The sequence below is a fragment of the Nasonia vitripennis genome, assembly GCF_009193385.2.
Source record: "Nasonia vitripennis strain AsymCx chromosome 1 unlocalized genomic scaffold, Nvit_psr_1.1 chr1_random0004, whole genome shotgun sequence".
NCBI lineage: Eukaryota > Metazoa > Arthropoda > Insecta > Hymenoptera > Pteromalidae > Nasonia > Nasonia vitripennis.
Window position 1 is genome coordinate 686,594 of NW_022279590.1, and position 13,852 is coordinate 700,445.

Sequence of the window (13,852 nt, forward strand, 5' to 3'; positions counted from 1 at the left end):
GGCTGTAATAAATGTTAATCCGCGCCTAACACTCTTACTGTTAGTAAATAAATAAGGAGAACTTACCTTTGAGTACTGTGATGTTTAGTCTACGGAATGCAGATTCAAGCTCGTACTAGATGAGTAGGATTTCGTTGTAAAGAATTTTTTAAACACGAATTCTATTCCACTGTAACTCTATTGTTTATTCAACTAGCTATATAAAATTCTCTTACAATATTGTTCACTTTTAACAGAGATAAAATGCGATTTTTATATTTATAATTGAAGCCGATTTTGCAAATAATGTATCGCCAATTGTCGAACCGACGCGTACGGAGCCCGCGACTAACTACGAACTGCTAGTTTGAGCACGTATAAGGCGTTTTAAAACCTTCGTTCGTAACGTAATTTTTGCAATATTTACAAACTTAAAATTACGGAAAATGTATACATTAAAAGTAGCGTTCGTTTACAACGTCACGAATTGCTGATTGATCATTTCGCTGATTTGACACTGACATGCATTCAACCGTGTGTCGAAACCGTACAGCACATGCAATGCATTCTTCTTTTGTGAGTTTGAATTTCAATGTTTGTATTCTAATGATTATCATGCTTTTAGTTTTTTAATAAATTTATGCGATGAGTCGCACGACGTGACACTTACATCTAAATGAGCACATGCTTTAAAAATAGTTCACACGAAAGGCCAAAGTGGAGCCCTGTCATCGGAGGTAAACATATCCAGTCACTACACATCACCAGCTTTTTTTGAGATATTCGCAAAGAAGCATGCCAAATATTTCTGCTTCTTTTTTATAATATAAAAGAACTGTGACTACTATCATTGATAACTTATTTCTACGAAGAATAAAAAATTGTTATCTTCTTCTATAAAGAATAAAAAAGTTCCATTATATTATAAAAAAGAAGCAGCAATATTTGGCATGCTTCTTTGCGAATGTCTAAAAAAAAACTGATAAGCCTTTAGATGCAGCGATAATAGTTGACTTGTTAGGATCTGAAGATTCGTGATCTGGCTAACTAGCAGAGTAATTATAAATAAGCAATCATAAAATTCTGCATATTCTGCCAGTGCTTCACCTTCATGCAACATCTTACAATGGCCCTTGTCCAACATGCGAGCTCTTGCAGCCTCAGCAATTTTGAATACCTTGCCTAGTTTGAAAAATTTGGACATTATTAAATTGCAAGTTCTAAATTAAGAAAAATCAAATGTTCTCACCTTTATCATTGCACCATAAGAATATGTAGTCTGCAAAAACTTTCTTGCCCAGATACACAAGTAATCCCTTGTTGTCAGTACAGAATTCAGGATTAGGGATAAAGAATGAATGAGCTGTTGTCATGTGCTTCAGATTTCGCACCTGATTTTTACTGTGATGATTACAAAACAGACAGTTATTGTTCACCACAGGTTTTCCGTATCTTGAAACGCTCATCACATCTTCTTACTGGTCCTTGTTACTTTTTTAATATTAGATTTTAATAAAAGAAATAATAAGTCTAATATTTATCAGAAAAAGTAATAAACATTTGCAAATCTGAACAGTGGATCCGAATTCAGATTTGGAATAAATTGATTATACTTTAAATTATTATTTAACGAATAATATAAAAAGAAAATTGATTTTAAATGAAATAAATAATAATAATAGTAGGTCTGGGATTGTGGGTAATGGATATGCAATGCAATAATTATAGACTTCTGTTATGCGATTATTAAATATTATTAAATTCTACGCTTAATTTTGCTGTAGAGTATGTGTTAGAGCGCTTAAAAGTGCTGCTCGAATTTTATAATTATTAAATTCTACGCTTAATTTTGCAGTACATTTCTGTATATGTACTAAGGCGCTTAAAAGTGCTGCCAGAGTAGACTAGGGCGCTAGAAAATGCTGCCGCTAGTGATTGGACACAGGCCTCGCATGGCCTTTTATAGGGCGCTAAGCGAGCGCTGATCGAGCCGCCGAAAATATTCGCACATTCACACAATCATACTATCATTCATTCATATTTACATTTATCATTCATACAAACATACTCGGATGCGCACGACTCGCCGTCGCTCGCTTACGCTCACATATACATATAAATAGTGTTACGCAACGCGCTGCTGCTAATGCTGGCTTCGTAGCTGGAGAGAGAAGGGGGACGCGCATGCACACATGCGCGTCGATGGTCTGCCGTCGCTACCTTGACTACTGCGTAGCTGCTGGTTTCGTAGGAGGTGAGAAAAGTGGGGACGGCCGAAACATTCCGTGCGCTCGCTGTATAGGCAGAGTCGGATGTTTTTTAGGATTTTTTAAATGTATATGTTCTAGGAAGTTACACGCCGGATCGTGTATAGGGCATTACAATCTTCTAACCATTCATCAGAATCCACAGATTACACATCTGAATTACAAAGAGATCTCCCCGATTTGATGACCTCGCTGAGCACGTCGATGCCTCGTAGCCTGGTAGCCTCGTAAGATGCCTCGTAGCCAACACTCAACGTTTTCCTGCAAGAAACCTAACCTCCAATTCACTTCGTCTGCTACGATTGCAGAGAGAGAGAGAGAGAGAGAGAGAGAGAGAGAGAGAGAGAGAGAGAGAGAGAGAGAGAGAGAGAGAGAGAGAGAGAGATTAGATTCTTTTTTATATTAAATAAGTTTTATTTCTGTACATTGTGTTGTACAATTCAAAATAACAGTATAAAGTAAAACCAGTTATAATTTGTGTGTGTGTATGAGAGATGATATATATATAGAGTGAATGTGAAATGATATAGGAAATAGTATAATAGTATAATAATCCTAAGATGTAGGAAGGCACAGCTGTGTTAAACAGTTTTCGTAGAAAACAGGCTGAAAAGTACTTTCTACGTCCGGCAGTTGTAAGCCATTGCAGTTCACGCCTGTGATGATGTGCTCGTCCCTCCTTACACCAGAGATGTATCGAATTCCCGTGTTTACGAGTCTCTGGAGTTTTGTGTCAAGTTCTTGGGTCAGGTCACAGTATACCACTGAGCAGTAGTCGATGATTGGAAATAGGAGTGCTTGCATGAGATGTTTACGCAACCTGAGATTGGTACTTTTCCTGAAAAAGTAAAGTCTATACATTAATGAGTGAGCACGTTTGCATAGTTGTGTAACGTGCTCTTTCCAAGTTAGTTTGGAGTCAAGCACCAACCCCAGATTGCGCACGAATGATTCGTAGTCGACCCGGGCTCTCCCTATGTTGCAACAATTGCCTTAGTTTTCAGGACATTAAGTTTAAGGTGATTTTGTGCAGCCCAGCCCATTATCCTTTCGGCATTAGCTCTCATCTTGTCAAAACGAGAATCGAGCTCCTCAAGGTGGCATTGGCTGTATATTTGCAAGTCATCCGCATAGATTAGATGGAACACATCTGAATCCAGGCAAAAACCAATGTCATTGATGTACAACGCGAACAGCAGGGGTCCTAGAACCGATCCCTGCGGGACACCGGTGTTCAGGGGCCGGAAGGTGGAGAGCTCGTCGTGGTCACCAATAACGGCCTGCTTTCTTCCCGTAAGGTAAGATGCAAGCCAGCGGATGACCTGCTTGGAGAAGCCGAAAGAGGATAGCTTTCTCAGGAGCTTGACGTGACACACCGTATCAAACGCCTTGCTGAAATCAAATAGAAACAGAAGCGTGACTTTCTTTTTGTTTATGCCAAGCCTGACATCATCAGTTAGCTTAATTAAGCCAGACTGTGTGCTGTGACCGGTGCGGAAGCCTGTTTGTAGGTTGTCAATGAGTAGTCTTGATTCAAGATATTCCGAGACTTGCCTGTGCACCAGCCACTCCAGCGCCTTTGATAAAAAACAGAGGAGAGAAATTGGACGATAGTCAGTTAGGGCTGTTGGTGAACTGACCTTGTTCAGTGCTCGCACCAGCGACATCTTCCAGACAGAGGGGAAGCGTGACTCGCTTAAGGACAGGTTGAAAATCCGACATAGTAAAGGAGCGAGTACGGATAGTGCCTTTGAAATTACAACCTGTGGGATGCCATCGTTGCCTCTGGCCTGGGTGTGGAAGTGCGACACAGCAGCCAAAACGTCCGATTCTGTAATAACCTTGAAGTTGAAATGGTCAGGGAAGTCTAGACTCTCGAGGGTACGCAGAAAAACCTCAACTGCAGGAGCCAGTAGATCATTTGAGATGGAACTAAAGTGTATTTTGAGGTCATCTGTAGAGAAGCGAGAAGGTGATGGTGCTTTAGAGGTGGTGATTTCAAGGTTCTCAAGCTCTCTCCAGATCTCAGCGACATCAGTTAGGGTTGACAGGCGTGAATAATAATAATTCAGCGTAGCCTCCTCAACCTGTCTGTGAGCGTCGTCCCTTGCTACTCTATAATAATATCGATGACAAGGTAGACGAGTTCTGCGAAACCTTCTGTAAAGTCTGTCCCGTTCAGTCAAGAGGTCACGAAGAGCCGTGGTAAACCACGGGTGACGTTTATGTCTTGGAGTAACAGTCCGTGATGGGGCGAGATGATTTATGGCGTTCGTTAAGTTAGCGTTAAGAAGGGTGATGCATTCGTCGAGTGATGACGTAGCGAGAGATGACCAGTCACATGTGCCAAGGAAATCCCTTAGCTTCTCGGCACAGATTCCCTTGTAGTTTCTGTAAGAGTGTGCTTTAGGTACGTAGCGTGGGATCTGTACGTCGAGAGTGGCAGTGATTAGGTCATGTCCGTTGATGAAAGGAGTATCAGTCTTGTAGTGTGATAGCAGGCGATCCTGCTCTTCAATTAAGCAGAGGTCAAGCCAGGTGTCGGAGTCCTGTTTATGGTGCGTGGCACCATAAGGGACCGACAATAAGGAGTTTTCCTCAATATAGGCCTTGATGAACTTGGCATCTTCGGATGAGGAGAGTTGGTCAGCGTTGAAATCACCCATAATGACCTTTGTGGAATAGTTGTGCATAAAAGTAGTCAGCTGTTCAATGAAGTTATTATCCTGAATAAAAGGGGCATGTGGTGGACGATACACGACTCCCACAAAGATGGGTGAAACTCCCTTCGGGGAGACATCACAGAAAAGGTACTCCGGTTTGCCTGGCTTGCCCGACCAAGCTCCATCAGAGGATGATAATACGTTTGCAGTCAGTGAGTGATGTATATAGAGGGCCACACCTCCCCCGCTCCTGTTTCTGTCACGTCTGTAGAGCGTATAGTTTTCCAGTGAAGGGATAGAAGTTACCTTCTCGTCAAGCCAGTTTTCCGTCACAGCTATCACGTGAAAGAGGGGACGAGTGGACAAGAAGAGCCTGACCATCTCAATGTGACCCGTAAGAGAGTTCGCATTGAAGTGGCAGACTCTTAGACCCTCAGACAGTTACCTTAGGAGTGATTGAAGATGTGGTGGACGATTCAGATGATGGTAATCTACGTGGAATGAGGGGTGTTTACTTCAGTTGGCTGTGATCGAGCCTAAAAAATTCTTCAGATCTTCATCCGACGCAATCTTCACAGCACGATCCTCCTTCTTTAGCTTGATGTATATTCGACCATCCCTCACAAACAGCAGCCGTGCTCTCTTGCAGCCTCCCTTACAGTTTTGCGGAGCCGAAGGACATCAGACGGCAACCATTCGTTGACGTTGATGAACGAATCCGGAAGCGGTAGTGCAACGCGGGCCTTATGCAGCAATTCGCTAGACAGCTGCGTAGTATGTAGCTTCCGAATCTTGATTTTAGCAGAGATGAGCGAGTGCATGTGCGTCCTGGATAGTGAGACTGAGAGCGGCAACCTGACTGCTCCAGGGCTTGCATCAGAAGCGTCCGCAGTGTCATTGCGGGCTACTCTCACCCTTCCCAGGGGTCGCACAGAGATAATGTCTCTCTCCGTTAGCTCAGCGTCCAAGGGCCGAAGAGCTGCATAGGCAAGGTGCCTTAAGGATGTCGTCTCCGAAAAGGTCAGGCCGGTTATGACTAATTCTGCAGAGAGCTTTACCTGGGACGACACAACGCCAGCCAATTGCGCCTGGATTCTCGTGTTGGCTTCACGGAGCTGCTGGATGGTCTCGGTAAACAGCGCCGGAGCATTCGATGGAGACGAAGAAGAAGAGCCAGCGCCATTCGCCAGCAGTTGTTCAAGCTTAGCTTTAATCTCCTCCTGCTCAGCCCTCAAAGCAGCCACATCCCCTTCCACCACCGTTACACGGTTAATCAGCGCCGGTATCTCCTTCAGCGGCTCCAGGGACTTCTCAATGGCTGTCATTCTCTTCTCCAGAAAACTCTTGCTCTCAGAAAGCTGGTTATTCATTGCGTTCTGCTGCTTCTCTATGTTATCAAGTTTATTTAGCTTGTCCAGTATTTTGTTGAGCACGGGATCTTCTTTAGGTGATGAACTAGAAGAGCGCGAAGGTGGTGCAGATGGTGGTGCAGAAACCGGCTTCCTGTAGCGTATTTGTTGTTGGGGCAGAGGGCTGCTGCTTCGTGAAGATGGAGAAGAGGTAGAGGTGCTGCGTGGAGTTTTATTAGCAGCTACCAAGCAGTTCTTGCAGACTTGTATAGTCTTGCCACCTTTCTTAATTGCCTGAATAGGCATACACTTAGGATGGTAGTACCAGCCACATTTGTCGCATTTGCGCGGATTACGCAAAGCAATGACATCAGTGCAAGTCTTGCACGATGTATGCACCAACAGTTGTTCGTCATCTCCCTCAGGTTTCAACATAGTGTTTAAAACAAATGACGCAATCGACTTTATCCACGGGAGGTAACTTTATTTCAAATTCAAAATACAACTCGCGCCCAATCGCATTTATACATCAAGATGGCTGCCCGCTGCGGCGCTGCTGCGGCTGCGCGTCAGTGCATATATGTGGGGGCCCCCTCCGAGCACCACCAAGGGACCGACGCGCCACCTGGCGCACCACCACGCCGTGGCGAGCGTGAGGCGAGCTTAGGCGCTTATCAGTCTCGGCCTGGCCGCCGATCTGGACAGACCTTTCGGTCTTACGCCTTATTGTTTTCTACAGTCGTTAATAATATAAGTTGTTTGTCATTACACGCCAAGTCATCATTTATTAAACTGGTCTGTCCTATTCCTGCCGTATCTCCAATCGGAGCACAGAAGGGACTCTTTCATTTCCAAATATATGCATAGCATTTGCGAGGGAAAATCCGTTACTGTTACTGCACATGTGCCTACGCCATTACTAGATGCACCACGCCGTGCAATTTCTTATACTTAATACTTAATTAATTAATACATAAAAATAAGATCTTCAAAAAGTGAATGTTTTAGAGAATAGCAGCGTTTCTAGGTTTGTATGAAAATTATTTATTTATTAGCATTTTGAGTATTTACATATGTATGTAGGTATATATATATATATATATATATATATATATATATATATATATATATATATATATATATATATATATATATATATGAATACAAAAGGTTATAGTTTGTACCAAAAAGCACGTGTTGCTCTACTGTCTATATACCTATATGTATCACTGCTACTGATATTTTGATATATTTTTTTTTCTTTTCAAAATTTGTATAAAATACTCTTTTTTGTTAAATGTATGTAATTTTTAAAATTTTTGTGCAGAGACAAAGGAAATATCAGATCGGTCTCTTTCAAGCCACAGCTGGTCATGAGAGCCCTATAAATATATAGTATTATTACGACAGTGAAAAGCAGTGTTTTTAGCTCCGACATCCCCTTAATATGCATTTCATGTCCATGTATCGAGAAAGATTGTGTAAATAGCAATTAAATTGATATACATTTATATTATTAATTTCAGAGCACCTCCTAAACGTTCTAAATTCACTCCGGTAGTGCCACATTTCGTGGATCCAGAGTAACATGATGATGCCATAATATAACTATTTATTTTACTGCTAAATTATTTTATAAAATTGAGAAATAATCATAAACTTTTGAAATAATATTCTGTTATTTATTTATAAAAACCCTGGTAATATACAAAATAAAAATTTCTGGATATTATGAAGATTGTATATAGTTTTTTGTATAAAGTTTTTTTGAATATAATAAATAATATAAAAATGATGTTATAATAATTGTTTCGATAATGTGTGCGTAAATATGCTATTTTACTTATCCTGTAAATTGTAAAAAAAAAGATTTTACGCACACTGTATCGAAAAATAACGTTCTAAACCCGTACGAAAGATGATTCTACGTTCGTGTGATTTTCTCACCCTCTCTTTTCTTGGTTGGATGACAAACCTCACGCTCGGGCTAGAATCAACACTTTTGTCGAAATATACAATAGAATATTTCAACTATCTTTCACGGAATATTTGTCTGTAATATTTTTTAAAATTTTTTTGAATTATTTGAAGGCGCGACTCCATGAATACGTAATTTTGTATATATTAGTGAATGTGTAAAAACCATATGTCGTCAATGCGTCATTGGTTTAGGTAAACCAGTACATATATTTTTTATAAAAATCGTATATCGAAAAGCCCTTTATTTTAACTCTAGCTGCCTGCGCATGAATTCACACTGGATCAATTATGTGTTTGTGCCTGCTGTTAAACTATGGAGTTATTCTTTATATTCAAAAACAAAAGGGGTTCGAATGAACGAATTAACAGTTTATCCGCTTACATGATTTCAATTATTTTTCGTATAATTTGATCCAAAAGTTTAATATTACTAACATTAACTAGTTTACGAAAGCCGATGGCGTAAAAGCAAAGATACAAACTGTTTGTGTATTTACTATAATTATATATATATAAAATAAGATATATTCACGGTGTCGTGGTACAGTCGCCGGACACAATAACTTTTCTTTACGCGCCACAACATGGCGGCGGGCCTCTTGTTGATTGGGCTTTCAGAACAAGGTGGCGCATCGGCTTCGCAGTCGCATAGATAGCGAACCACGGCCATAAAAAGAAGAAGAAGAAGAAGGTTAGGACGGTCATGACGTCAGATATCGCTTTCCTGACAGTCATGACCGATCTAAGGAGTCCGATTAACAAGAGACCCGCCACCATGTTGTGGCGCGTAAAGCAAAGTTATTGTGTCCGGCGACTGTACCTTCAAGCAATTTGGGAACATTTGAAGAATATTTCACGGAAGATATGTGGAATATTTCTATTATTATAGAATATTATTATTTACTAGCTATACCCATAGTTACTATTATTTCTAGTCAAATCCATACCTCGCAAAGAAAAAAAAATAGCCTAACCAAGCCAAAGCACCCGACCAAACCGAGAGAGAGAGAGAGAGAGAGAGAGAGAGAGTGCGACATATTGATAGAGTTTTAAAGGGGCAGGGGGAGGGGGGATATTGATTGCTATAAAAAAGGTTAATTAACAGAAATAGATTATTTATTTATTTACTACTTCTTTACAATCATCAAATTGAATGATTTATTCTATCTAATATTAACCCTTCTATTTACATTTTCTTCGTGCTGTTGAATTTCGCGAATTGCATTTTTATTAAAGCTTTCCTGACGCTGCGTGAAATTAAATAAAAAATGTAGGTCCACCAGCACTCTTCTAGAGGACTCGGTGAACGTCCCAACCTTCCTCCCTCCGATAAGAAGCCGATGGAGGTATCCATATCTCTTTCTTAGGCAGTTCCATCTCTGATAGACAAAATTAACTGAAATTAGAAATATTAGATATAGTCAAATAAAAAATAAATAAACATTGTTCTTATTTTATAACTTACCATCTAACCCCAATTGATCACTGATCATCTATTAGGCCTCTGCCTTCAGATACGTATTTTGGTTATACGGGTGATTTTTATCGTAGAGCATGGGATGCTCTCTCACTCGCGCAGCAATTGCTATATCTTCAGCCCTCATTTTCTTCAACAATTAACTTTTTAAATAACAATTAAGCTTCCCGATCTCGTCTACTGAATTTTTGCAGGTAGCAATAATTTTCAAACAACTGAAAATCGCGTGCTGCCATTTTCACAGCACCGCACTGTGGCGAAACGCTGCATCCTAATTATAGTGCTCTTTTAAAAATTCGGATAGCAAGTAAATAGATGATGGTTCAAAATTAATAGTTTTTTAATTATTTCAATATTTTTAAAAAGTTTATAATTAATTAATTTTAATTTTAGGTTATACGTTTCAAAAATATTAGCTTTTTATTCTTATTTTACTTTTCGTATAAATTAAAGTTTTGTTAAAATAGTTAAGCAATGCATCGGATGCTGAAATAATTATCTGTATCAAAATGTATAAATGTACAGTTAGTTGTTCATTTATTTAACTCTCACAAGTAATTTTAAGATTTCTTACAGTTTTAGTAATTTATGTAGGTACCTCTAGCTTCAATTACGGCTTGCATCCTTCTCGGCATTGCATTGATTAGATTTTGGCAATAGTTTTGCTTGTTTCTTAAATTGTTCCAAGCTTTTGTGACCTCACGACGGAGTTGGCCATGATTTGTTGCCCTATCTGGAGTCCAATCCGTCAACATTTCTGATCACAAATTTTCTATCGGGTTTAAATCTGGAGATCTTGCAGGCCAAGGAAGTCGATTGAGACGTGGATGTGCTTCGTACAATTGCCTGATTCGCCTAGCCGTATGAATAGGGCTATTATCTTCTATAATATGTACTGGTTCTTGATCTGGAAATCTTTGCTGTACTGCAGGTAGACGCCAACCGGAACGCCAACTAAATATTTACTGGAAAATTTTCAGTAAAATAATTCCGGAACATTCAAGAAAGCTTTCATAAAATATTTCTTTCCTAGATTTGAGAAAAACTTCTGAAATGTTTCTAAGTTTAATAATCACTGTAAGTTACTAGTGAAATGATGATTCAGAAATATTTCTGAAAAATTTAATAAAATATTTCACCTGAAATAATTCAGAAATATTCCACATATCTTCCGTGAAATATTCTTCAAATGTTCCCAAATTGCTTGAAGGTACAGTCGCCGGACACAATAACTTTGCTTTACGCGCCACAACATGGTGGCGGGTCTCTTGTTAATCGGACTCCTTAGATCGGTCATGACTGTCAGGAAAGCGATATCTGACGTCATGACCGTCCTAACCTTCTTCTTCTTCTTCTTTTTATGGCCGTGGTTCGCTATCTATGCGACTGCGAAGCCGATGCGCCACCTTGTTCTGAAAGCCCAATCAACAAGAGGCCCGCCGCCATGTTGTGGCGCGTAAAGCGAAGTTATTGTGTCCGGCGACTGTACCACGACACCGTGAATATATCTTATTTTATATATATATATATAATTATAGTAAATACACAAACAGTTTGTATCTTTGCTTTTACGCCATCGGCTTTCGTAAACTAGTTAATGTTAGTAATATTAAACTTTTGGATCAAATTATACGAAAAATAATTGAAATCATGTAAGCGGATAAACTGTTAATTCGTTCATTCGAACCCCTTTTGTTTTTGAATATAAAGAATAACTCCATAGTTTAACAGCAGGTACAAACACATAATTGATCCAGTGTGAATTCATGCGCAGGCAGCTAGAGTTAAAATAAAGGGCTTTTCGATATACGATTTTTATAAAAAATATATGTACTGGTTTACCTGAACCAATGACGCATTGACGACATATGGTTTTTACACATTCACTAATATATAAAAAATTACGTATTCATGGAGTCGCGCCTTCAAATAATTCAAAAAAATTTTAAAAAATATTACAGACAAATATTCCGTGAAAGATAGTTGAAATATTCTATTGTATATTTCGACAAAAGTGTTGATTCTAGCCCGAGCGTGAGGTTTGTCATCCAACCAAGAAAAGAGAGGGTGAGAAAATCACACGAACGTAGAATCATCTTTCGTACGGGTTTAGAACGTTATTTTTCGATACAGTGTGCGTAAAATCTTTTTTTTTACAATTTACAGGATAAGTAAAATAGCATATTTACGCACACATTATCGAAACAATTATTATAACATCATTTTTATATTATTTATTATATTCAAAAAAACTTACATGAAATTCCTTGAAATTTTATAACTATATACAATCTTCATAATATCCAGAAATTTTTATTTTGTATATTACCAGGGTTTTTATAAATAAATAACAGAATATTATTTCAAAAGTTTATGATTATTTCTCAATTTTATAAAATAATTTAGCAGTAAAATAAATAGTTATATTATGGCATCATCATATTACTCTGGATCCACGAAATGTGGCACTACCGGAGTGAATTTAGAACGTTTAGGAGGTGCTCTGAAATTAATAATATAAATGTATATCAATTTAATTGCTATTTACACAATCTTTCTCGATACATGGACATGAAATGCATATTAAGGGGATGTCGGAGCTAAAAACACTGCTTTTCACTGTCGTAATAATACTATATATTTATAGGGCTCTCATGACCAGCTGTGGCTTGAAAGAGACCGATCTGATATTTCCTTTGTCTCTGCACAAAAATTTTAAAAATTACATACATTTAACAAAAAAGAGTATTTTATACAAATTTTGAAAAGAAAAAAAAATATATCAAAATATCAGTAGCAGTGATACATATAGGTATATAGACAGTAGAGCAACACGTGCTTTTTGGTACAAACTATAACCTTTTGTATTCATATATATATATATATATATATATATATATATATATATATATATATATATATATATATATATATATATATATACCTACATACATATGTAAATACTCAAAATGCTAATAAATAAATAATTTTCATACAAACCTAGAAACGCTGCTATTCTCTAAAACATTCACTTTTTGAAGATCTTATTTTTATGTATTAATTAATTAAGTATTAAGTATAAGAAATTGCACGGCGTGGTGCATCTAGTAATGGCGTAGGCACATGTGCAGTAACAGTAACGGATTTTCCCTCGCAAATGCTATGCATATATTTGGAAATGAAAGAGTCCCTTCTGTGCTCCGATTGGAGATACGGCAGGAATAGGACAGACCAGTTTAATAAATGATGACTTGGCGTGTAATGACAAACAACTTATATTATTAACGACTGTAGAAAACAATAAGGCGTAAGACCGAAAGGTCTGTCCAGATCGGCGGCCAGGCCGAGACTGATAAGCGCCTAAGCTCGCCTCACGCTCGCCACGGCGTGGTGGTGCGCCAGGTGGCGCGTCGGTCCCTTGGTGGTGCTCGGAGGGGGCCCCCACATATATGCACTGACGCGCAGCCGCAGCAGCGCCGCAGCGGGCAGCCATCTTGATGTATAAATGCGATTGGGCGCGAGTTGTATTTTGAATTTGAAATAAAGTATACTGAAATTTTATTATTAAATTAAATCTTTCGATAGTGTGATACTAAACATTATTACCAATAAAATTTCACTAATATAATGTAACAGCATTTATAAAAATAATAAAACACATAACGCAATTAAATAGTAAATAAAGAAATTCAAATCATTATCTATAATGCGGCATATACTATACATTAAGTTACATTAGAAATATCGCATGGACTCCTAGACATCATCTACAATGATTCTTAAGAAGTAACAATACATTTTATTTATAATGGAACATTTTAGAAAATATTCTACTGAAATATTTTTATAATAAATCTTCAGGAAGATATATTATAATGAACAGTCATGGAATATTTTATAAATGTATTAAGAAATACTTGTTTTATTACAAAAGTTTGAATTATAAATTTACAAAATCATTCTTAAATATTTTAAGAAATGCTGGCTTGGAATCTTGATGAAATAATTATGTGAAATTTAGGAAGATATATGTATGGAATATTTCATATATATATCAAGCCACATTCAAAATTTATTTTAAAAGTTCCAATACAAGATTAATACATTATTTCTTAAATATCCCGAGAAATGTTCCAT

At 38.0% G+C, this 13,852-nt stretch overlaps 2 protein-coding genes and 2 long non-coding RNA genes across 28 annotated transcripts in view; 1 reads left to right on the top strand and 3 right to left on the bottom strand.

Moving 5' to 3' along the window:
* LOC100113758 (AP-3 complex subunit mu-1) overlaps positions 1-13,852 on the bottom strand; it is an 835,720-nt gene that overhangs the window by 391,286 nt on the left and 430,582 nt on the right. The gene's annotated exons all lie outside the window — the stretch shown is intronic.
* On the bottom strand, positions 3,676-4,617 carry LOC116418383. The gene is made up of 2 exons (XM_031933727.1): positions 4,142-4,617; positions 3,676-4,077 (listed from the first exon to the last, which is right to left on the bottom strand). Exons 1-2 carry the CDS (start codon positions 4,279-4,281, stop codon positions 3,861-3,863), a joined length of 357 nt encoding a protein of 118 aa, XP_031789587.1. The 5' UTR covers positions 4,282-4,617; the 3' UTR covers positions 3,676-3,860.
* Positions 6,777-7,929, top strand: LOC116418387. The gene is made up of 2 exons (XR_004228409.1): positions 6,777-7,285; positions 7,586-7,929. It is a non-coding gene; the product is annotated as an uncharacterized LOC116418387 (long non-coding RNA).
* On the bottom strand, positions 9,337-13,231 carry LOC116418385. Of its 5 annotated transcripts, none has more exons than XR_004345114.1 (5): positions 12,716-13,231; positions 11,973-12,218; positions 10,290-10,680; positions 9,704-10,201; positions 9,337-9,634 (listed from the first exon to the last, which is right to left on the bottom strand). It is a non-coding gene; the product is annotated as an uncharacterized LOC116418385 (long non-coding RNA). The 5 variants fall into 5 exon arrangements; XR_004228405.1 differs by having other exon boundaries at positions 9,704-10,214; XR_004228406.1 differs by having other exon boundaries at positions 9,704-10,214; positions 10,314-10,680; positions 11,973-12,417.

What these genes read in the sequence shown, in the direction of transcription:
- LOC116418383 (XM_031933727.1), bottom strand. Translation starts at nt 4,281, where the DNA reads ATGTCGCTGAGATCTGGAGAGAGCTTGAGAACCTTGAAATCACCACCT. An exon ending in TACTGGCTCCTGCAGTTGAG is followed by an intron (nt 4,078 to 4,141) that starts GTTTTTCTGCGT and finishes AGGTTATTACAG; the next exon opens with AATCGGACGTTTTGGCTGCT.